Raw genomic sequence first — 23,386 nt, 5'->3', positions numbered from 1 at the left:
ACAGAAGTAGTCAAACTGAGGAACTGGCAAGTTGTCTGTGAGCGGCATTAACCAGCAGACAAAGGAATTTAAATTAGCAATTTTAATCCCATGGATCCTTTTTTTCAGGCTCTTATTAAAAACAATAGTCATGATGCATCTGCCACTGCACCTACCAACATTTGTGCCTTTTTTAAGTGAAAAAGAGTCCTAATTTCATGAATGCTTATGTGTCTATATAGACCAAAACAAGCACTGTTTGTTCCTCTTGCAACTTTTTGTTGTATGGAAGGTAAACGTACTATTTATATCATAACTTTTTAATTATCATCATCATTCCTAAAACCATGCATAAGAAAACTATACATAGTCATCCATTTTCAGAGGCTCAAAAGTAGTTGGACAAACTACCTTAGGTTTGAATATAAGGATTGCTTTCAATTCCTATCTCTCTTACTCTCTCTATGTCTTTAGAACTAAAACATTATTTTTATTTAAAACTGAAAATTATTTAGTTTTCATTTTTATAGCCAAATTTAAAACAGCACACTGGACTTTTCTGAGAAGTCAAAAATTAATCAAGCATAACACTGAAGCACCAACCACAAAAACTGTTTTCTTTGTTCAAGAATGCAATCTGGGCATAGTAATGGATGAATTATTACAAAAACAAATAAAAAGGATTTTGGTAATTTAGAGCAGCTGTGGCATAAACGTACAACCCACTATATCCACTATGAATCTTTGAGGATATCGAAACAAAATCAACCTTGTCTCTCAAACTTTGACTCTAAAAACTTGAGCTGTCCCTCTGATGTACTCATTTCGGTCCATGAAAGTCTTAACATCAGCTCTGCTCCCTCCACCTCAGCCTGCTGTCGTTTTGTTAGTGCCATGGTCTCAAAACTGTACATAGTAGTAGGTCTCACTACCTTCATGTACACCTTCTCATTCACTCTTACTGCTATGCGTCTTCGATAAATCACCCCTGACAGTTGTCTCCATCTGGTCCACCATCTCTGCACCCCCTTCTTTACTTCTCTTGTGCATTGCTTTCAACAACTGACTCAAGGTATTTAAACTCATCACACACACACATATGAAGAGAGAGAGAGTATGCATTGTATGCAAACGGCTACTAAACAGACATCATAATTCGTCATACAATGAGAACAGGACAAATCAACAATCAACAATGACTAATTAATATTAAAATCTGTAACATAATGTATTGTTTGGAGTTTAGTCTGTTACTGTTACTATTTTTACCATTTCTTCTTGGAGGAACTGTAACCCACATAATTTCCTTAGGGATTAATAAAGTATTCTGATTCTGAATGTTTTAGGATACATGACCTGCCATTATCCAATGACACATCTGCTTACCTGTATCTTTTGCTCGTTTCTCCTTGTAGGAGCCATAATTAAATGTATTGAATTTTAATGATCACTGGGTTTTCATTTGTTTGGTTGCTATGGTGATGTGTAACGGGAGTCACGTGGGTGCTAGCGGTGACATTAAGAGGGCGTTGTCAGTCTGTCATTCACTGGTTTGATTTTGACAGAGAGGAGGGCTGGGTAGCCGTAGTTTTTGTTGACCGCAGCACAACGAGTTTCCCCTTGTTGCATTAGAGCCTGTGATGTTTTAAGAGTTTGAATCGCGAACCGATCACATTGCTCTGTAAACTTTTCAAGCACTTTAATAAACAAGCAAGCAATTCCACCTCTCGCATTATTGCGTAAAGTTGACAGCGCGTCAGGCAAATAGGCAGGCTCAATCCCCGGCCTCTAGCGACTGTGGAAGTCGCTACACTCCTCCTCTTCTTTTCTCTTTTTTTTTAAACTTTAAAAACGGGTTGTGTGTGAGACTTTAAATCAACAAAATATAAAATATACATTTTAAATTGTTATTGATCCCTTTACCCCTGGTCCTAAAGTGTATATTTATTTTTTTACTCTTAAATATTTATTGTTTGTTTACTTGCACTGCTGTAACTGGAGCCTCGTCGTCTCGTCTCTCTATATACTGGACTGTATGTAGCAGAGATGACAATAAAGTTTACTTTGACTTCAGCAGCGCACAGGCGCACCGAGGGCTCTCGCGCTCACTTTTCGCGTATAGAATTTTGAAAAAACATTGGTGCAAATTATAAGTCTGTATCACGATGTCTGGTGTTTTCGTGTTTGTTGGTTTGTTTTTATTTTGTTTTATTTTGCGAGTTGGTTATTAGATGCTGCTCCAGCCAGCCAGAGAATCCCCCGCCGCCCCGCCCTCTCCTCCCTGTGCCGCAAGCAGCAGGCGCACCTCACAAACGGAGGGCGCCCTTACTCCCAGCAAATGGGCGATAGAAAACCGATCGGTGCCTATGCCATTCCCAATATGCGCTGGTTGATGTCAGGGCAGCATGAGTACAAGCATTTTTTTTTTTGCCGATGTCCGTGATGCCGCCCCCCACCACGATGCCGCCCCGGGCAACCGCCCGTGTCGCCCGTATCTAAAACCGCTACTGTGTCTCGCTCTCATTCATGACATATTCTGTCTTGCTTCAACTGACTTTGATTCCTCTTCTCTCCACAGCATACCTCCAGCTCTCCAGGTACTCCTCCACTCGTTCCCAACTTTCACTGCATATCATAATATTATCTGTGAACATCGTAGTCCACAGAAACTCCTGTTTAACCTCATCTATGATCCTGTCTATCACCATTGCAAACAAGAAGGGACTCAGAGCTGATCCTTGGAGTAATTACACGTCAGATTCAACTCATCTGTCACTCGTACCGCACAGGTAACCACTGTCTCGTTGTCCTCATACTTGTCCTGCACCACCTTCACATACTTCTCTGCCACTCCTGAGTCCGTGATGCAATACCACAGTTCCTCACTTGCCACCCTTCCATGGGTTATCTCTAGATCCATAAAGACAGTGCAACTTTTTCTGACCATTGCTATACTTCTCCATCAACACTCTCCACAACTGTGTTAAACAGTCTGACTAAAATCCAAGTCCACTGTCTCACTGGCATCTTCATACCTCAAGAAGTATGTCATAACCAACTTTCCACTCTTCATCCTCTTCATAGCTGACCTCACTTCCTCCTTATCAGTTTACTGCACTTCTTGATTTACTCCTCCTCCATTCATTCATCCATCCATCACCCTTTCACTCTCATTTTCTTCATTCATTTTCTCAAAGTTCTTCTTCCACCCTCTCAGCACTGTCTTCATTGGAACATTTCTATTGCTATCCTTAATCACGCTAACCTGCTGCACGTCCTTTCCAGCTGGATCCCTCTGCCTAGCCAGTCAGTACAAGTCATTTTCTAACTAACTATAAGTATTTTCCTTCATCTTTGCCACCTCTCTCTTTGCTGTATCTCACTTCCCCATATCCTACTTTTTTTTTTATTAACCTCTTCCTCTTATATTGCCTCATTCCACCACTAAGTTCTCTCGTCCTCTTTTCTTTCTTCAAAAGACACATGAAATACCTTCTTGGCAGTTTCTCTAGTCAAATCAGAGCTCTACTCTGCCCTACTACCCAAAGCCTGTCTCAATGCGTTCCTGAAGTCTGTGCAATATTCTTCCTTCTTCAGCTTCCACTAGTTAACCCTTGACTCTCCCTTCCCTCCCTTCCTCTTCTTGATTTCCAAATTCATCCTACTGACTACCATCTGATGGTACCATCAGATGGTAGTCAGCTACATTCTGACTAGCTACATTCTCCCCTGACACTCCCTTGCATCTTTTTTAGACTGCACTGTCTACATAGGATACAGTCCATGTGTGTGCACCTTCCTCTACTCTTATATGCCACCCTATGGTATGCCCTCATCTTGAAAAACATCTTCACCACAGCTATTTCCAACCTTTTTTTCAGTGTAACACCACAGGAACAATAGTCAGCAGTGTGGAAATAATAAGCCAAACATGTTAGAAAAAAACAGTGCACATAAAGTAGACGAGCAGTCTCCAAAAGTTGAATCTGTTCATCTGGACGTAGCGTTTTGTGGGAGAAACGTTTCGTCAGGTCAGTTCCTTAATCATAATTAAGGAACTTAATTATGATTAAGGAACTGACCTCACAGCCCATTGTTCCTTCAGTAGGCTGGTTTCAGTCATTATGCAAATGTACTGTTTATAAGGTTTGGGGAAACCTGCAGTCAGCTGAGCTGAGACGTTTCGTCACTTGGATGAGTGACGAAACGTTTCTCCCACAAAACGCTACGTCCAGATGAACAGATTCAACTTTTGGAGATTTACTTTCCTGTATGATTGAGAATGCATCTAGACGAGCAGTGTAACAAACTTGATGGTTCCCAGCTACCTGCAATGACAGTTGCATCTACAGTACTGTGGTGAAGATGAAGATTGTGGCAAAACTCAAGGTAGCCAACCATAGAAAAATATGGCACACTGATTGCCCATGAGAGAAAATGTCTGTGAATATGAATACTGGTCAATGCATCATCTGTACTACCAGTATCACTGAAACCATTGAGGTCATATATACATACTATTGCCACAGTAATCTTAAAATCACTTGGATATAGATCCAGGATGCAGGTAGAGGAAAAGCCAAAATCAGGGAAACCAAAAAGTTGGAGGATGTTAATTGATTGAGTTGCAGAAGGGAATCATAAGAGACACATTCTGGATAAAAAAGAGGTACAACAAGATAACTGAGGTTCTAGAAACTGTCAACTAAAGGCTCACAGCTCTGGTTACATGGCTGAAGAGTTAGACTGTAGAATCAGTTTTCCAAAGATCCATTCAGAGTAATCTCTCAATAGCAGCTAAACTCTCAATTATCACCTCACAGCAAAGTGACTGCTAACAGTCACAGGTATGCACCAGGACTGATTGACACAGGGCAGAGCAATTTTTAAGGACTGCCACATATATCATGATATATCATATAATGGGTATGATAGTATCAAACTACCAATTACCTCCACTCCACAACATGGAAGCTCCTCTCAGACATCGTAGCACCCAGGATGAGTAGGCAAATGAGTCGAAAAAATTGGAAATAACACCACTGGGCCCCAAATCACCTCCTGGTTGACAGAGCAGCACATCGGGACTCTAAGACAAGGGAGAACTGAGCTTACAATAAGAATCCCTGTGACTCAACGCACCACTCATGGATACTGTAGTGCTTGGCACTATACAAAGGAATAAGATCCAAACCATCAATGCATACGCCCTTCCAGTCATTAGACATCCATCCTAAATAATAAGCTGGTAAGCCACAAGAAAATATACACACTCAGTGTGATATCAGCACCATGCTAGGTCTAGTATCTGTCTGGCCAGGTTACATCTTCAGCAAAATATTGTGCCTGCTAAAGCTCTGGCTCACTCCAGCATTAGTCTATATTTTGTAGGTACTGCCAAGAAAATATTGAACATTTCATTTTTGCTTGCTGTGATGATTCCTTCATTCTGCAGTCATCACACTATAATCTGCTTAAGTGCTACCAAAAGCCTGAAACTTTATCTCCAACTTCAATTCAATATTCAGTGTGGCACTCTTTAAAAGTGTGTTGTTCATTAGAAATGAATGAAGTTAGGTACCTAAGTTGGATTGAAGTAAAGTTTGAACAGTTTGTCACAACAGCTTGCAAAAACCCCCCCAAAAAACATTTGGCTGTACCATCTGAATTTATTTCATTAGATGTTACAGGGGAGTTATTCCAGCAATAAATAAAAAAGACTGTCACCATTTGGTCATTGGTGTTTTTGTCATACCCAGATCACAGCTATACCCTATGGCAAAGCCAATAGAACAGCACTGACCTTACAATGCTTTATCTGTTGGATGTGGAAGTGCTTGTCATCTGAAAGGCACTTGCTGTAGGCAGACAATATAAACCAACAACTAGACCTTTTAAGGGACTTCATGAGCCCTCTTGATAACTGCTTCCCTATTCAATATTCATGATAGGAAATGATGATGTGTACGTTTGTCTCCACTCTATATGCATTTCTGCACATTCTGACAGAAAGCTGTCAGCGGTGAAGCTGGAATGATTTTCCACTGGCATCCATGGAGAAAATCCTGGTTGGATTCAGAGCTGGCTTTTCTGATGTGTAAGAGTGCTGGAGACAGGCCTAGCAGGTTTAAGCAGATTAATTAGGGTGTAGCGTAGACTGTGAAGAAATCTCTCTTCCATAGATGCTATATCCACTGACAAAGCTTTGCATAGCAGCAAGTCCCTAAAATGTGCACACAAGCACCAGCATATCTTTTTAACTCTATAACACACACAAATGTGCTGCACATACACACAGATGAGACACTGTAGGAGGGCCAAAAGTCTGCCATGGCCCAGACTCATCCAATAATGACACCTCCCTCCCCTCTCTCTTCACTGAATATGTTTATCCTCCCTGTTTCCCTCTTACTCAGTTTTTGCTCAGAACACATTTCCCTTCGTTAGCACACTTGCAAGGAAAATGTTATTCTATTAGGGATAATTTTCACTTCCTGTCTCTTCCTCAGAACACACTGTTCAAGCAATCATGGGTGCCCTTGAAGTGAACAAAACAAACAAACAAAAAAAAAAACAGAAGAAGAGTGACTGACCCAGAGATTAGCAACCATGAAAGTCGGAGTTTATAATTCTAAACTGATGCTAAACACAAGCAGCGATGAAGCCTACTTTTTTTGTGTATAATACTGAGTGCTGTTCATGATCTCATGGAAAGTGAAAAGGAACTCGTCCAAACTCGAACCAAAACTTATTACCCATGCTTCACTCTGTGTGACCACCATTTATCTACTGTCTAATCTCAATGCACTGATTGATATTGAAGAAAAGACAAGGGCAAAAAATAGAAGCACACCCCCTCTCCAACCCCATCCCCGCCTCTCCCTGATTCCTCATCACCATCATCATTTTCATCATTACATGAAATATGACCGAGAGCAGAATCCCACAATGCCGTGCAAATGTCTACGTGAGTTAGCATCAAGAAGACACAAGAGATATGCATGCATCATCTGGCCAGGAGAACATCACTTGTGGGGAGACAGCCAGAGGCCCTAAGGAGGAGAGGCACGGAGGAGGAGGAGGGTAAGGCGAGTGGGTGGAGAGTGGTGGTGTTGATGGTGGTGGTGGTGTGTGTGTGTGTGTGTGTGTGTGTGTGTGTGTGTGTGTGTGTAGGGGTGGGGGGTGAATAGGGGAGAATGGTAGAGAGCAGGGGAATAGACTGTGTACAACAGAGGAGAACTGAGTGAAAACCGAAAAACAGAATGAGGTACAATATTAGGGAAGAAAAAGGGATGAAATAAGTAGAGGATTCACTACGGCACAACCAAGGGAAATAATACAAAGAGGCAATCAGAGAAAATGGAGGCATAATATCCCAGCACTGCATAATCTCCACAGATTCAAGCATGATGCATAATCTCCACAGGTTCAACAATAGTCCGTGTGCCCTAATTCTGAGCCAATTACAAAGTGTGGTGTTTGCTTTTGCGTGCGTACATGAGTATGGATTTGAGTAGGAGGGCCTTGAATGTTCGAGTGAATTTAGGATTTGTGGCGAGGGGTGGAGGGGTGGGTGACTTCTCAAGAGTGCTGACAGCTGGGGTCCCCATCCATGCAGCATCTATGCCCTTCACTGACCAGATTAAAGCTGAAATGACAAATGCACAAAGGCTGGAAACATCTGTTCTGGAACACACTGTCCGTCCCTCCCCACGTTGAGCTCTGTTGGTCACTCCTCAGCTCCAGTCCCCATGCGGACAACATCTGCAGCAATAGACTAGTACACATTAACTACTGGAGCATGAGAGACCAAGCAAACTAACTAACCATGGGAACAACATCCTTTACAGAGGAACACTTCATAAAACAGGTTTCTGCAGTGCTACAGTCCTATTGTCTCTTAACCAAAATGTTAATTTTGTAATGACTCGTGATTCTCATTGTAGCTCCCTCATATTGCATATCTGAATTTGTTCTAATTATAAGATTTATAATGTGACATTTCGCTCTTTCCCATTAGTTACCTGAGGTGTAAAAATGGTTACGGCAAGGATAACATAGCGAGAAGAAATAAAGTGTTGTGCTTTCCATGAAAATACTACTATTGTACACATAAGCATTTTTTTTCTGCCAAGCCAGTGTCGAGGGAGACAAACAGGAAAAACAGTGAAGAAGAACAATGTTTTTCTGAGGAGTCTTTGGTAATGAAATCTTTCGCTTCTACAAAAATGAAATTTCACGGCGTGACATTCCTCATTGTGAACTACTTTAAGTATGGAATTAAGACTCTGTAGCTCACGACATGTTTCCCATCACTTTTCACTCTGATAAGGGAATTTTACAGCTGCAGTAGAGGGCTTAAAAGTCCTTAGATATAGTAGCTGCATTGACAAATCCATGAAGTAAAAGGCACCTGACTCATCCAACAACCTAGAAAATCTGTTTTGTACATGCAACATAAAAAGAATAATCAAGAATCTAAAGGATCATAGTATACCTGGTCTCTGGCATATACAAATAAAGAACAACATAGGACACGTGTGTGTTGGGCGCTGGAGAGGAGAAAGTAATAAAAGAGAGTGGAATGATAAGTGAGCTTTCAAGGTTGAAGAGAATATGAAATCAGAAAAAGCAGGGTTATGCAACTGAATGAAGAACTAAATAGATTATTCGGTTTAAAGGAAATTAAAATCTGTAAAGTATAAATCAACAACACGGTATGAGATGGTTAGTAGCCGTCTGATTATCAGAAATCCCACTTAGACCCCTGAAACACTAGTCCTGAGTCTACCATCTAACCACACCAAGTGTAAGTATCACTTACGTTACACAAACAGACACATGTCAGATGAGATGTAATGTTATTTGGTGCCTTGTTGCAATTACACCCTTTACAGCAGTTGAGAATAAATTAAGACACACAGGGGTGCAGCACTTTATGGATTTGCTGATATAAAAGGTAGTGACAGGAAACATTCTGTCAGCCCACTTTGTCTTGTAGAAAGCATTTATTTATGAAATCACCTTAGCCAGGTAAAAGCACAAGCGGACAGATGCTCGTGAGTTTCGGGGTTAGATAAAAGAAAAATACTACATCCAGCAGATTTCATGAATTAATGAAGATTCCGGATATTCCCATTCCTCTTTACTCATTCAGGTGTGTACTGTGGAAGCCTGATGTCATTTTATTGCTGCTCTGGACCTAGCACTCTCAACATTTTGTGAATCAGAGTATAGGGTGGATGGACTTCAGCATAGACTGATGCAATGGGAGTGAATGAATGGGCAAACGGAAGTCTTGCGTGTGACACTTAGCAGTTATAATAGCGCTTTGGCCTAGATTGGGTAGAATGTTGGGTAGACAACATGAATAATAAACCAACTACAGAGACCCTCTGGCTGGTTGGTGATGTTCCTCACTCTCATCACCCCAGCCAGACTGAAGAAGGGAGTGGATAGGCACACTCAAATTAGCAGTATTACACAGTGAAACAGCAGATATTTCAACACATTCACTGGCTTCCAGCGATGGTTAATATACCACGAAAAGAATGATGATAATACGTTTTAATAAAACTGCATGTGTTATAGTTCATGGGTGATTTTTTTTCTTTTTTGCATTAGGGCAATATGCCTAAATATGCCCTCTAACCCACATCGAGAACATGCATATATTGTACATCAATAACTGCAGTGCAACAATTATGAAGCATTATCATTTTGCTGAGAGACACACGCCTTTGCTTTGTCACACTCAGATGCACACACAATCACACATGAGTAAAGACACCCAATCCCACACGCAAACACACAAATACAGTGTGAACACATTATCATGCTAGGGGTCACTTTAAATTACTGATTTCTTTTTACTTTAAAAAGAAAATTAAATTCTTAATTTAATTTCTGGATATAATCCATTACCCGTCCTAATAGCGTCATGCCGCTTTATATATTTGTCATAAAACATGGCTGGATGTCGCTTTCTGAAAACAGAAGGCTACACCCAGCAGCAGCTTCTACAGATGACAGAAGCAATAAGTTACAGCTATATCTGTAATAGTGTGAAGGCCCCATTCAAGGTCTGCTAATGGAGTAGCTCAAGCCAGCGCCAACTCATCTAAAAGGAGATGTATAGCCATATTTCAAATTCAAATGTTGGAACACGACTGCATTAAATTATAGCCAGTAATGTACTGTGTTTGGCATCACAATATAATACCTTGAAAAGTAGACGGTGGTGTGTAATGAATCATTTTGTGATCCGTCATATTGAAAATGGATTTTGTAGCATGGTCTTTGCAAGCTCAACACAAACGTGTTGAATATAAAATGTTGTATGCATGGCTGAATTCTTCTGACAAATACTGTTACATGTATGTTATTTAATTGTCTAAAAATAAATAAATAATAATTCTTACCACACAGTCCTCAACTAAGGCATTAAAGTTGAAGGCTACTTTGACAGCAAACACATATTTTTCCTCGCTGGATGAGAAATCTGTAGCTGGAAGCTGCAACCCTCAACACAATTTTGAAAGAAGATTTTCAATATGTGTGCAGGACTCCTCAGGTAGATAGCAATATTTGGTTTATTCATAACAGCAATCCCCAGTCACAGGTTGTGACAGGTGCATGTGAGTAGCTTGACCCAATATGACCTAGCCACTGACTCAGTAAACACAATCACTTAAATGAAAGGATGACACTGACTGCTGCTTTCATTAGGATGAATTCTATAGTTACTGGGACATTATAAACCCAGACACTTTCAACTTGTGAATAAAATAGTCTGTTTATAATCTGTCAGACTTGTAACTATTGATGATATTTTCTACTATTAGAATATTAAATGCCTTTGCCAAGCACTACTCCCTGAAGTCTTTTAGAGTACTTGTTTTTATCAGACAGAGTTAGTGTTGTTTTCCTTTTGAAAGAATGTGAATAATAGTCCCAAACATGATGAAGCATCTGTAAATGCAGGATGATAAAATCCCGAGAGGGTAAAGATCAACTGACCATAAAAAGTAACCAGATTCCATAATTTAATAGTTAGCATCTGTTTGACAAGCAACCTTGTTTATCACTGACTTATGTAACTCAGAATTCCTTCTAAAAAAACAAACAAACTTTAGTCATCGTTTTGCTGGATAACATTAAAAGTGCTTCGTGTAGGGGGAACAGTTGTATTAGCAAGTTAGTGTGTTATCTTAAGTAAAATAAAATAGTGCTTATTTAAAGAAACATTTATTCAGTGAGATATTTAAGTACATTTTCATTCTTATTAAATCTTGTCATTAGATTAAAGAAAAAACATAACCACTTACAAGCATTTTAAATATGACACTAGGGTAAAATATATAAAACAAGGTAAAAAAGACAGGATATATATGGGGAAACAAATTTTGATGTATAATTAAGACAGAGACATGGAGAGGGGAATGTAAGATGTTATATCTTGAATTTCCACTTACATATAACTGATTCTCATCATAAATTAGAAAGTTGAAACAAGCTTGAACACAGCAAATCAAGCTAGTGTGCTTCTTCACGCCAGGCATATGTTTCTTCCAACCAACTGTAAGAAAGTGCACCAGAGCTCTTAAAGGTGTTTGCATGGTCCAATTAACACCAGATGCTAGCCCTTAGCTAACTTACCGAACCTCATAATGCACAGACCTCCAAGGAGTGAACATGGTCCAGTTAGCACCAGATGCTAGCCCCTTCACTCACTGTCTTCAGCCAAAAAAAAAAATCCATAAATTAGTTCTACTTCCTTGCCCTGGCCACCTCTATATCTGCAGTTTAGAAATACTTTTAACATAAGACTGCCTAAAAAGACAGGAAAATAAATATGTGGTTTGTATTTTCACTACCTGGAAGAAACAAAAGTATTCTCCTACACTACTATTAAGACCCCAAAACAAATCGAGAAACATATCTAACAGATTCTAACATGTTCATTTAGGATTCTACAGTCATAGGAGATATGACTATATATACAGTACAGATGAATTCAGTCTTCTTTGAATTCAACACCTATTCTATAAAATGTGACTAGACTCTCATTCAGAAGTAAATATAGTTTTGAAGCACTGGATAGAATGAATTTCTTTAATAATTTTTTTTAAAAGTTATTTAGCTATTTTTGTGTATATACGATATGTTTTCAATAAGTGACCTCCGATAGGGAAAAGTTCAACGCTGAGCATTTCAGCTTTTCTCTACTTTGACAATCCAAGAGTTTGGCCTTTCCAAATGCAAGGTCAACAGCAGAAATGAAGAAAAAAAAACTAAGATTACTGAAAACCTATAGACATGTGTAGTATCCATTTTTGATGAACAGAAAAAAATCAAATATAAGAGCATACACCATGCCTAGAGGAACATTTGTCATAAAATGATGGCATATATTTTACATGATTAACAACAACAGCAAAAAAAAAAGATCTCCGCACACATACTAAACAACTTGAATAGAAATAAAGCCACCTTACGAATCCACGTACCATAACCTGAAAGCTACTCGAATACATATTATTCACATCATCTTCAAGGATTTGATAATTATCACATTCAAAAAGCTTCCCATGCATACTAATGCCCACATGAGTGTGATCAGGTTATATTTGCATGTGGAGTCTTGATACCATTTTCCCTGTCTGAGCTTCACAATGATCTACAAATGTAAGCCACATTTTAAGTGCTGTGGAAAAGACTGGATAGTTAAACACCAACAGACGACATGGTAGGCTCTCTCTGTAGCTTATTGTCTAAAGTGAGTACATGTTTGGAACAGTTTGTAATGTGAATAACTATAATCTCATTATTTTAGAAAAAGCCTAACTACCTAGCAGGTGGAAAATCAGAATATACCAGCTGTGATTCAGCTGTGTTAACACTGCACCATGGTCTTTGTTCGTTTTTCATTTGGAAATTATATGATGATTCATTTGTGGCTATTTGGGGGCTTGTTTCTCTCTTTCACTTCAAGGTTTCTGTTTTTGATGTCCTAATATAGTTACTGTAAATTATACTGTATGTAGCTCACTGACATACAAGAAACTGATGGCTGATTACAGGCTGCTTAGCAACACCAAAATGGCCCTATGGAGAGGAAAAAAAAGAATCAGTGTGATTGGGATCATAAATGCACGTGGAGAAGCATCCCTTTTTTTGTGCAATCACCTCTAAGAGGTATTAAAGAAATATACGCTTGCACAGTTTTGAATTTATTTTTTACATTTGCTCGCATTAGATACAACTAACTTAATAGTGAAAAAAATGTGGAATAACCACACATAATACTGCAATACTGCAATACTGCATCGATTTGGCCCAAATGTGCACGATAAATGTAACCTGCTAAAGTATGACGGCATGTATTAATAATGCTAATGATTAAATTTGGTGAAAACCTGAGAAAGCTCACTTCTTATCAGCTGGGTTCAAAACCCTATACTGGCTTAACAAAAGCAGGGTAAACAGAGGAAAGATACACAAGGGCTGCTGAACTGGAAACAGATTGTACAATGTGGCCAACCTATCTACTCATACAAAACATTGACAGTCTGCCTAGAAACACACAGGGCTGGCAGGCAGACACTAACCCTGGGTGTTTTCAAAACAGTGAAATGCATGATTAATGGCAAGTTGCCACTTTTTGAAGCACCACAGAATGCCTCCCAATAGAATGGCTACTAAACCTTGAGTGATTTACTACGTTTTCAGATTCACACCATCAGTTCTAACTACAGGTAAGTACCTTAAAATAGTAATGACTGTTCACAGCAAAACTCTAAACCCAAATACTTACATACAAAGCTTTCTGAAGAAAACCTCCCCATATGATATATACCAAATGTAAAGCATAAATATGATGATCTAGATAAATGATGCCTTCTATGAGATGCACTTTGTGAAAGAAGATATTTTCATGCCTGGAGAAAGCATTGCTTTGACTCTCACAGTACATTATACCAACCAGTAGCCTATGTTGCTCAGGGTAATGCACATCACTGAGAAGAAGACAATGACGAGGAAGCAGTGAGTGATGATATAGATCACAGCACAGCTATATGGCTGCAAACTGAATATATTGCCCATACTGTACATGTTGAACATAGTTGGTAGCTCAACTTTTTTTTAGTGCTCTTCTTTATATATGGTTTCCAAGGAGCAACCCTTTTTAAAAAATTATTTAAATTGGACTAAAGCAAAAGGTAATATTTTCTGGGCTTCTTTTGGACATTTTTTTATGCAGTTCTTGTACTAGACCATATTCAGAGGAATGTTCTGTCAACACATAAAAGACCACTTAACATGTGGTGGGCAATAATTTTAGAGAATAGGTAGAAAATAATATTTTTGCACCAACAGGATGATTCCTAAAGAGCTATTATTTGAAAACTTGGCCTGTCTTGGCATGGTGTGCAGTATTTTTTTTTTTTTAAATGAGGACAAAACAAAGAAGCTTTAGGCCTAAAAAGCTATGTCATTCCCTTTGGAAAATGGAATAACTCCATCAAAGACCTGACATAGGACCTGAGAGATGGATCTGATATTTATTCTGATCTATCTACTGTTCACTGAGAAAAATCTATGGTATGCCAAATAAACAAGGAGGAGACTGAAAATCAGCAGCAACAGGTCTTGTGAAGTGACGAATCAAATTCTGGTCCAAAGCCTCATCCATATGTCCAGAGAAGGTCAGGAAACCCGTTAAACCCGGAGGAGGGTCTGTCATGATTTGGGGCTGCATGTATATCACCTGTAAATCAATTGTCAACTGCTTTATTTTTCAGCTTGGCAATGATTCCAAACACACTTCCAAAAAGCACACCTAGAAAGAAGATCACACCGTGGAACATTATCAGTCATAGCTTGGCCTCCTCATTGGCCAGATGTCAACAATATTGAAGCAGAGTGGGACCATCTTAACCCTTTAAGGCCTATTGGAGCAGAACTCCCCGCTTTGCGGAACTATTTTTAAATCCCAGTAGAATTGCAACCACATAAGCTAGCGCAAAAATGTATTTTGCATAGGAAACCGGAGGAGTTGTACTTACATCTTATGCATTCAGCTTGTCCTCGATTTCCTTCCACATATGGCTTTGCAAAAATTGAAAAAAGAGCACTTGCAGCAACAAAAACATAATATTCCAGAAACACGCTTTTGCCGATCCAATCAGCTGTTCATAGCACTTCGTATGTTGGAATAGACTTCAGCATGAACAAACGCATGTCTGCCATTACCTGACAAAACCGGAAGTGACGTCATGTTTCGTGGAAAACGTATTTTTTTCCTTTAGGGCCTTTATAAACCTATACTGGTGTTTTAAATGTCACGTTTGAGTTTATGCTTTTCTGTATAGTTTCTGGGACACTTAGAACTCAAATTGCACTGTTGGAAATAGTTTATTTTGATGCACATGCTGTTTTGTTTTTTTTGGGGCAAATTTGTAATATAATATTTATTTTCGTTTTTCCTGCAGTATATAAAAATTGATGTGTCTAAAAAATAAAACTATGAAGACATTCAAAATTAATTTCCTGTGGTTGGAAACTATTTTGTGCAACTTTTTTGTATTTACAGATTTGAAGTATATACCTCTGAAATTTCTCTAACTAGAAATATGTTTAAAAAACAAAAACTATTTTTTTTTTTTTTTTTTTTGTAATTTATTGCACTTTTTTTGCAATTTATGTACTTACTATGGACTTAATGCATACATATTATTACATTTGGGATATAATGGTTGTATTGATGTATAGCAACTTGTAATGCTCCCAAAAATGGCAGTACACCATGTAAAAATATAAAGAGAAGCTCTGGCGGACTTGGTTCTATGGTGGAGAACAGAACAAAAGCAAACAAAAAAAAGCTTTAGATAAAAGACGCCTGATGAACTATTCCTGAAAACTACTTGAAGAAATTACAAGAAATCCAACAATCAAAAAGAATTCAGATAGTGCTAAAAAACAAAGAAAGTCTTACCAAATACTGACTTTCAAGAATTGTACAAACTGTCCTTTTAACTTATATAGTTTATTTCCATTTATGTTTGAACATGTTTCAATGAATCACTGCACCTATTTTCCCATTTTCCAGGCAAAATTTAAAGACGTTATGGGCAGCTGAAGACTTTTTCACATGTCCCACCTCGCAGATTTCAGTCTGAAATCAAACTGTCAGTAAATGAATTTATTCTTCTATTATACTAAAATTCCAAAATTTTGTGTTCAATATTTCAGCAAAAACGATTACCATAGGGAACTATGGTAAAAATAAAAATAAAAATCTAGCACTAGATTTATCTAGCATTGTTTCTGCTTAGTTCACTAGTTGTCTGAGACTGTGAGGATTTAATTGATGATTGTCTGGCTGAGTGACTATACATCTAATTCTCCTAGCACAGTTGAACAGAAGGGGACTCATCTTGTTCTTGAGTTTGGTGCTAATGAATACCCTCGCATCCGCCGCCTCTCCGCCCACAACTCCCTTCAAAACATCACCGTTTATGTCTTTCTGTCCCTTCTCTTAATAGTTTGAGGAAGCTGTTCTAATTCCATCAACAGCCACTCACTCTGATGATTAGTGCCAGTCCACTGGTGGCCTGGAGGTTGCACAGTTGTTTGTTCACGTTGCTCAGAAGTAGCGCTCAGCTGTAATGTCTAACTTAACAGAGTGAATATGTAAAAAAGCTGCCTCAGTGGTTGGCCAAGTGTGATTGTACACACTGACAGCAGGTGACTGTTGATTATTAAAATTACATACTTGGATGTGAGATTCAGGTGACATGTTGCAACAGTAGCAAAAACACAATGGGTCTTGTTTATCAAGAAAAAAATACATGACATTCTAATAATAAACAGGTATTTTTTTTCCTTTGAAATAGCTGATGTTATCATTTGTGTCAGATATACACCAAATAAGACAGACAGGAAATAGAATCTCGACAAGGCTGAAAATTCTTCTGTTTCGTGCCTTGCTATAGTCCATCAGCTTAGAAAATAAATATGCTCCCATTGTCCACAGGATAAAATTTATGCTCTCTAGCCTTCATTTTTTTCCACTTCTACTTATTCAGGGTTAGTTCAGTCTTGCTCAGCTAAGAGTCAATGTAAATGTAAAACATTTCCTCTGAAAAACCACGGTGCTGGAAAATATCCACAGTGCGCTAAAAGATTTAACAAGTAAGGAATAACCATGCAGATGGTATGAAAATATGTTAATACTGTCCCTGTAGACATCACAGTTGTATTGAAGTCAGCCTGAAGCTAGATGATTAGGCACAAGAAGGAAGTTAAAGGCAAAGACTTTAAAATATGCCAATGTGTTAAGTGAGTAGCAAATCAAATAATGGAGGAAATAAAGAAATGGTGAGTTATGCACAATAATTTCTTCAGATTTCAAGAAAAACTAACATTTTGTCTGTCCTTTTAGATGATTCTCAACAACAACACAAAAACATGTAATTTAAATTTGCACTGTTACTATTAATTCTTTAACATGAACCCTGTTAAGGCGTAAGGGGGGGGGGGGGGGGGGGGGAATATGTGTGCAAATAGATGTTTTAGTATGGACTGGCTAATTTATATGACAAACAAATGTTGTGAGGTACATCATTTGTTGATGCCAGGCTGTCAGCTGTAGATTTGTCTGGCATATCTGCATAATTTACATATTTTAAGCTTTGCTGCCATCTTAAACAGCTGAAGTGTTTTGCATCACACGGAATGAATAATGTCTCTTCAAATTTCACTCAGACTCAAGCTCACAAAATGCATGACGAACCACCAAAATTGAGCTTGTATAGCACAAATGTACCCGAGGGAGCAGCACCCCTCTAGTTAGCTACATTTTCTGAGCCACTGGTTAAGATACAATGCTACAGCCCATTAGAAAATCTGAGGATGTGTGTGGACTCCTAAAGAAACAGACAATTCTAGAGCTAGACTCACTGTCAGATCATCCCCACAGCACTTTCATATACCCGTTTGCTCCCACCCGGAGCATTGCATGACAACTTTGGCTGCAGTAATACTGGCAGGAACCTGCAGTCCCTGGAGGAGTCATGTGATTATGCATCCCTGTAGCCATGATATTCTGAATTACACAGAGAAGACTAAAATCTGCCGGGCATGTACTGTCCTTTATGTAAGAAAGGCCGTGGAAAACAAAAATTATCCCTTGACACTATGTACACAAGGCAGTTACTTTAAATATAATACATACTGAAAATACGTGGATCCTATTCTGGGCTTCCTTATAATAGATAAGATATACTGAGCTGTACAAATAGATTAATGAGTATTTGGACCATTTATTTTTTGTTTTTAGTTTTGCTTCTGTACACCACTGCAGTGGACATCAATGAAGATTGATTCATGTGAAGGCCATTATTAGGGTGGAAATCAAAATAATAAAGTTAGAATTGGGAAATTAAACATCTGATACATTGCTAAAAAAGAACAAATGCACTGACAAGAACAGCAACACCAAAAAATAACATCTAACCAAGTCAAGTCATCTTGTGGGGGTAGGTGTATCACTGTCAAAGTTGTCTACATAAATGTAAATATTGGTCAATTGACGTTGCCAGAAAAAATGTGAAACGTTTTGAAAAAAAAAAAATCTTTGGACATATGAAACCAAGCTTAGCTTGTTCTACAATTATGAGGAGTGAAAAGTATGGCGAAGGAGAGAAACAGTTTGTGATCCAAAGCATACCACATCATCTGTCAAACATGGTGAAAGTAATGTTATGGCATGTATGGCTGCCTGTGGAACCGAGTGGTTATTGATGATGTGACTGCTTAAAGAAGTAGCACTAGCAGGTTATGCTAGTGCTACTTCTCTGCTCAGACTCAGCCAAATGCTGCAAAACTGATCAGACAGCACTTCACAGTGCAAATATATAATTAATCAGAGCGCAGCAAAAGCAACCTAAGAGTTTCTCAAGGCGACAGAATGGGAAACTCTTCAATGGCCTTGTTAGTCACCTGATCTCAGCTCAATAGAGCGTACTTTTCTTTTATTAAAGAAAAATAAATTGAAGGTAGAAAGACCCACAAAAAACAGGAACTAAAGGTGGTGGCAGTAAAGGACTTAGAGAGCAGAAACAACATTTAGTGATGTCCATGGGTTGTAGAATTCAGGCAGTCATTTAATTTACTTTTGGTAAATCCATTGAATTACTGCCATAAGTTTGCACTCAATCACATCTCGCTTGTGTGATTTAAATTAACTAAGGTGGTGTAGAAAGAAAAAATACACACAAAAAAGTGTCATTCTCCAAATATGTATGGCTCGATCTAGAAATACGAAGTGTACTCATGAGGTGTACTCCTTAGAGCCAACACTGATCCTTCAAAATGTCCTCAAAATGATCAAGATGGTGCTTTGAATACAAAAAATATAAACCAATTGGTGTGGATTCAAGAATGTATCCTAGGATGCATTTCATGCATTTCAAAGAATATTAAAGCTTTGCTGAGCTATGCTGAGTTCTATATTTTCTAATATTTAGGTGTTGCTACTTTATTTTGGGTAAGTCACATTTACAACATATGTATGGTTGCTACACATAACATAGGTTTCTCACAAAAAAACAAACCAAGAAACAATTTAGAAGTAGCTGCAGCTTTAACAGTGACAAAGAATGTGAGAATTAACTCAGAAAATGAATTCAGAATGCCTGTTTGAGCTACAACATACAAATGAGCTTTATTGTGTTTAGGGAGAACCAGAAAATCCCCACAAAATCACTCTGACACAGTCACTGTGCTCATAAAGTAGGCATCTATTCAGTCAAGGGAATCAGTGAAGCCGCCAGAAGATGTGTCTCTTGACACTATAACGACAGTTTTGGGTCTCTGGTTTCTTTATGAGAAAGAATTATTCACTATCTTCAAAGACAACTGTACAGCTCAAGAAGTGCAGTGTAAATGTGATACAAAGTGCAGTGTAAATTCCGATTACAGTGAGACAGGGATGCTAGATAATACCAGCTATAATACCCGACACCACAATGTCTCGTTTTGTATGGGGAAGCCAATGTTGTATCCTCTGACGCACACATACACACAGACACACACTCATTCTTATGGCTCGATTTGTATGTCCTATTACATTGCCAGCATCTCCTTAAGCCTCAGCACTTCCAGGACAGTTCACTGTCTTGAAACAAAGACGAGGTATCATCAGTAAAAGAAGACAACAGCGACTGAATACAGCAATAAGGCAAAGAGATCATGTGGTGCACAAAAAGAAGGCACAGAGATTTCAGATAATGTCTTGAGCTACTATTAGCTTCATGGTTCTTATCTCAGTTTTTTCCCCCCCTTCCTATTCTGTGACTTCCCCATAAAGCCAAGGGTGACAAATCAGCTAAAGCCACAACAGTGCCATAATTCTGACTCTGACATGTTCTTGTTTTAACTGTAGTAATGTAACTGTAGTACATCATAGTCAAGTCATTAGGTTCATGTCTTATATTCACCTATTTTGGAATTAAAAAAGCAAATATAACAGAATGCCATGGGTGTATAAATATTTTTTAATTATTATTTTAAAACCAAATTGCAATATATTGTTTGCATGGAATTCCCCATCTGTGCTAATGATAAACACAGAGCAGGGGAGACGGTGTGGGTGTTTGTGTGTGCATGCATGTGCGTCCGAGCGTGTGTGCATCTTGTTCATGGCAAGAAATCAGCTCAGTTTAGCACATAATGGAAATGTGAATAGCCCAGAGCGCCTTTCTCCCACACAGGGAGAGAACTGGCTGGGAGCTGGCCGCTTCTTTCCAAATCCAAAACACTGAAAGGGAGTTCGCTGGGTTAAAATCCTGCCTCCTTTTGCTCTCCCTCCCTGGAGCGATTCACAGCTTTGCCCATACATTACTCAAACAGGTCATCCAAACAGGTCTCACTAGCAGTCAGGAAACATATTCACACACATATGCGCACACACGTTATGCACACGGCTGGGTAAATTAATACACACTTGTAGGTTCAGCGGAAAGGTTATGTGATCTTGCGTGCACTGTGACAGATGACATCAGATGACATATACAGTAGCAAAACAGCCCCACATTGTTTGCTTAATTTAACCTCTACTTTTTTATGCAATATTAGCACATTTTCATATTTTCATATACCCCACAAAAGGTTACCACCCTCACCCATGCTCCATATTCATTTATTTCCCTTTTTTTCATGCAACATTGAGATTTCTTTGACCATGTTATTACCTTTGTGCCTAGAGGGACACGATGAAAAGTCAAACTTACGTGCTACTTCTAGAGATGAGTTCCGGCTTTTGGCCTCCCCCAGATAGTTTCGGGCCACGCAAACATAGATGCCATCGTCTGGCTTGCTCCGCCGTCCATGAACGATGCGCAGGAAGAAGAGGGACCCACTGGGAAGCAGCATACGGTGGGAACGGGGATTTTCCCTGTTTGTCTCAACACGCTCCCCGTCTTTGTACCATTCCACCGTAGGCGGTGGACGACCCTCTGCCTTACAGTTGAGAGTGGCTGGCTCCCCCTTGGACACAATGAGGTCAGAAGGGTGTTCCACAATGCGGGGAGGGAAGTCTTCCTGGCGAAGACGAGACCCTAAAGGAAAGGAATGATGATAAAGTTTATTTCATATACACATATATTTCTTTTTTAACCAACAGTATGTTTGGGATAAAGGTTGGTAGCCCCTGAGTTACCAAAAACAGCAATAGCAACTACGAATGAGCAACCTTTAAAAGTTAATAGACACTCAGAATGCACTGTGTCATACAACAGCAGTAAAGCAATACTGGCTTATCACAGTTTCTCTAAAATTAAAAAAAAGGAGAAAAACAGGGAATTGTTGATTACCATACTTCTTTTGATTAAAATAATGACAGCTGATGACAGAGAGAATTCTTGGGGAATTATGTTGGAAAATAAGTAATGGTTTTCATCTGTCACTAAAATAATGATTTCCACTGCAATTTAAACTGTAAATCATGCCTCTGTATCAATTTGTAAATATGATTGGTGGAACACACAAAGTATAATGTGATTACAGTACCTGGAAAAAAAAGAAAGCTGATTAGTGTCAGGTTTTTATTTGCTCTACAATATGCTGTGTTACTAAACTGAAGCTTCCATATTTACTTTCACAGACAGGAGCTGAGGAGTCATTACATCTCATTAACTTTTTCATTAACACGTTCCATCAAACACTGACATCATCAAACATGTTGTCACAATGGGTGTATAACAGCAACTGCTACAATGGATTTTTTGCTTTGTACTTTAACACTAAGGATGTGCAAAGTTCACTATGTGCTTTACAAATCAACGGCTATATTTTGCCATAAATAATATTTACGTTTTAACCCCCAGTATTTGATAGCTGATCTCCATCAAATGTCACGAGAATGCCAGATTTGTTTTTTTTCCATTTATTGACCAATTCACTGGTGTTTCATATATTCCACCTCTAAATGTCACAGAGTAATGACCCGAATGTAGTGGCACTGTGTTTGTTTACCGACATGACAATCTCACAACTTTCATCTGTTCCATGGTGTATGAGCACATTATAATATCTGAGTTAAAAGGTCTTCTCTGTCGTGTGCATACAAACAAGTCAAGTGTGTAGTGTTTGAGTTGCTAGAACATACTTTTTCGACTTTCTTAAGGAGAAAATGAATAAGATATATAATAAATAAATCAAAGTGATGTTTGGCACTCTCTTGTCTTTTTAACTGTGAGGGGGACAAATCATACAAACTGCAGAGGGGCAACCGTGATCATTGGCTGCTCTACAGCAACTGAAATAAAGTCACAAAAGTGAATAAAAATTGATGTGATGGTCTATAATGTTAAGAGGTTTGTTGACAAAAAGCGTTCCATTAGCTGGCACCAGCATGCCAAAGCAGGGAGATACACTGCGTATTAAAAATACTTTTAAAACTCTATAATCTATAACATTTGTGTGGCTCTACAAAGTCACACAAACACATATTTTGTGAAATACTGGCTTTGTTTAATTGGTCTTCCCATTACCCGGTCTCCACAGTAGCTAATGCAGAGTTTGAGGCTTGTGCTGTCACACAACAGAATTTAAATTAGATGATTTAAGTTGTGGGTGGCACATTGGCTCAGTGGTTGGTACTGTCATCTAACAGCAAGAAGGTCCTGTGGGGTCCTGTCAGTCTGTTGGCCCTGTGATAGACTGGCATCTCATCAGGAGGGGGTTGTCTATTTCTTACTCGGGGCAGGCTCCATGCACACTATGACCCTGAATGTAAATGAGTGATAAAAGAAGGGAAAGATTTGGATTTTTAAAAATGTAACTCCTTAAATTGGGGTTAAAAAAGCAGATATAATTTGGATGGATTCTGAAAGTAAAGAGT

General features: G+C 38.7%; 1 protein-coding gene across 2 annotated transcripts in view; it reads right to left on the bottom strand.

Annotated features, from left to right (window-relative positions):
* Positions 1-23,386, bottom strand: part of LOC134635744 (roundabout homolog 2-like) — an 82,548-nt gene that overhangs the window by 57,247 nt on the left and 1,915 nt on the right. For both annotated transcript variants that reach the window (XM_063485249.1, XM_063485250.1), the window contains exon 2: positions 21,276-21,602. In XM_063485249.1, coding sequence (XP_063341319.1) covers positions 21,276-21,602 — 327 coding nt within the window. The remainder of the gene's footprint in view (positions 1-21,275; positions 21,603-23,386) is intronic.

Source organism: Pelmatolapia mariae, linkage group LG10_11 (assembly GCF_036321145.2).
Source record: "Pelmatolapia mariae isolate MD_Pm_ZW linkage group LG10_11, Pm_UMD_F_2, whole genome shotgun sequence".
Classification (NCBI taxonomy): Eukaryota; Metazoa; Chordata; class Actinopteri; order Cichliformes; family Cichlidae; genus Pelmatolapia; species Pelmatolapia mariae.
The sequence above is the reverse complement of the archived record's forward strand: the minus strand, read 5'-3'. Positions and strand labels throughout refer to the sequence as shown.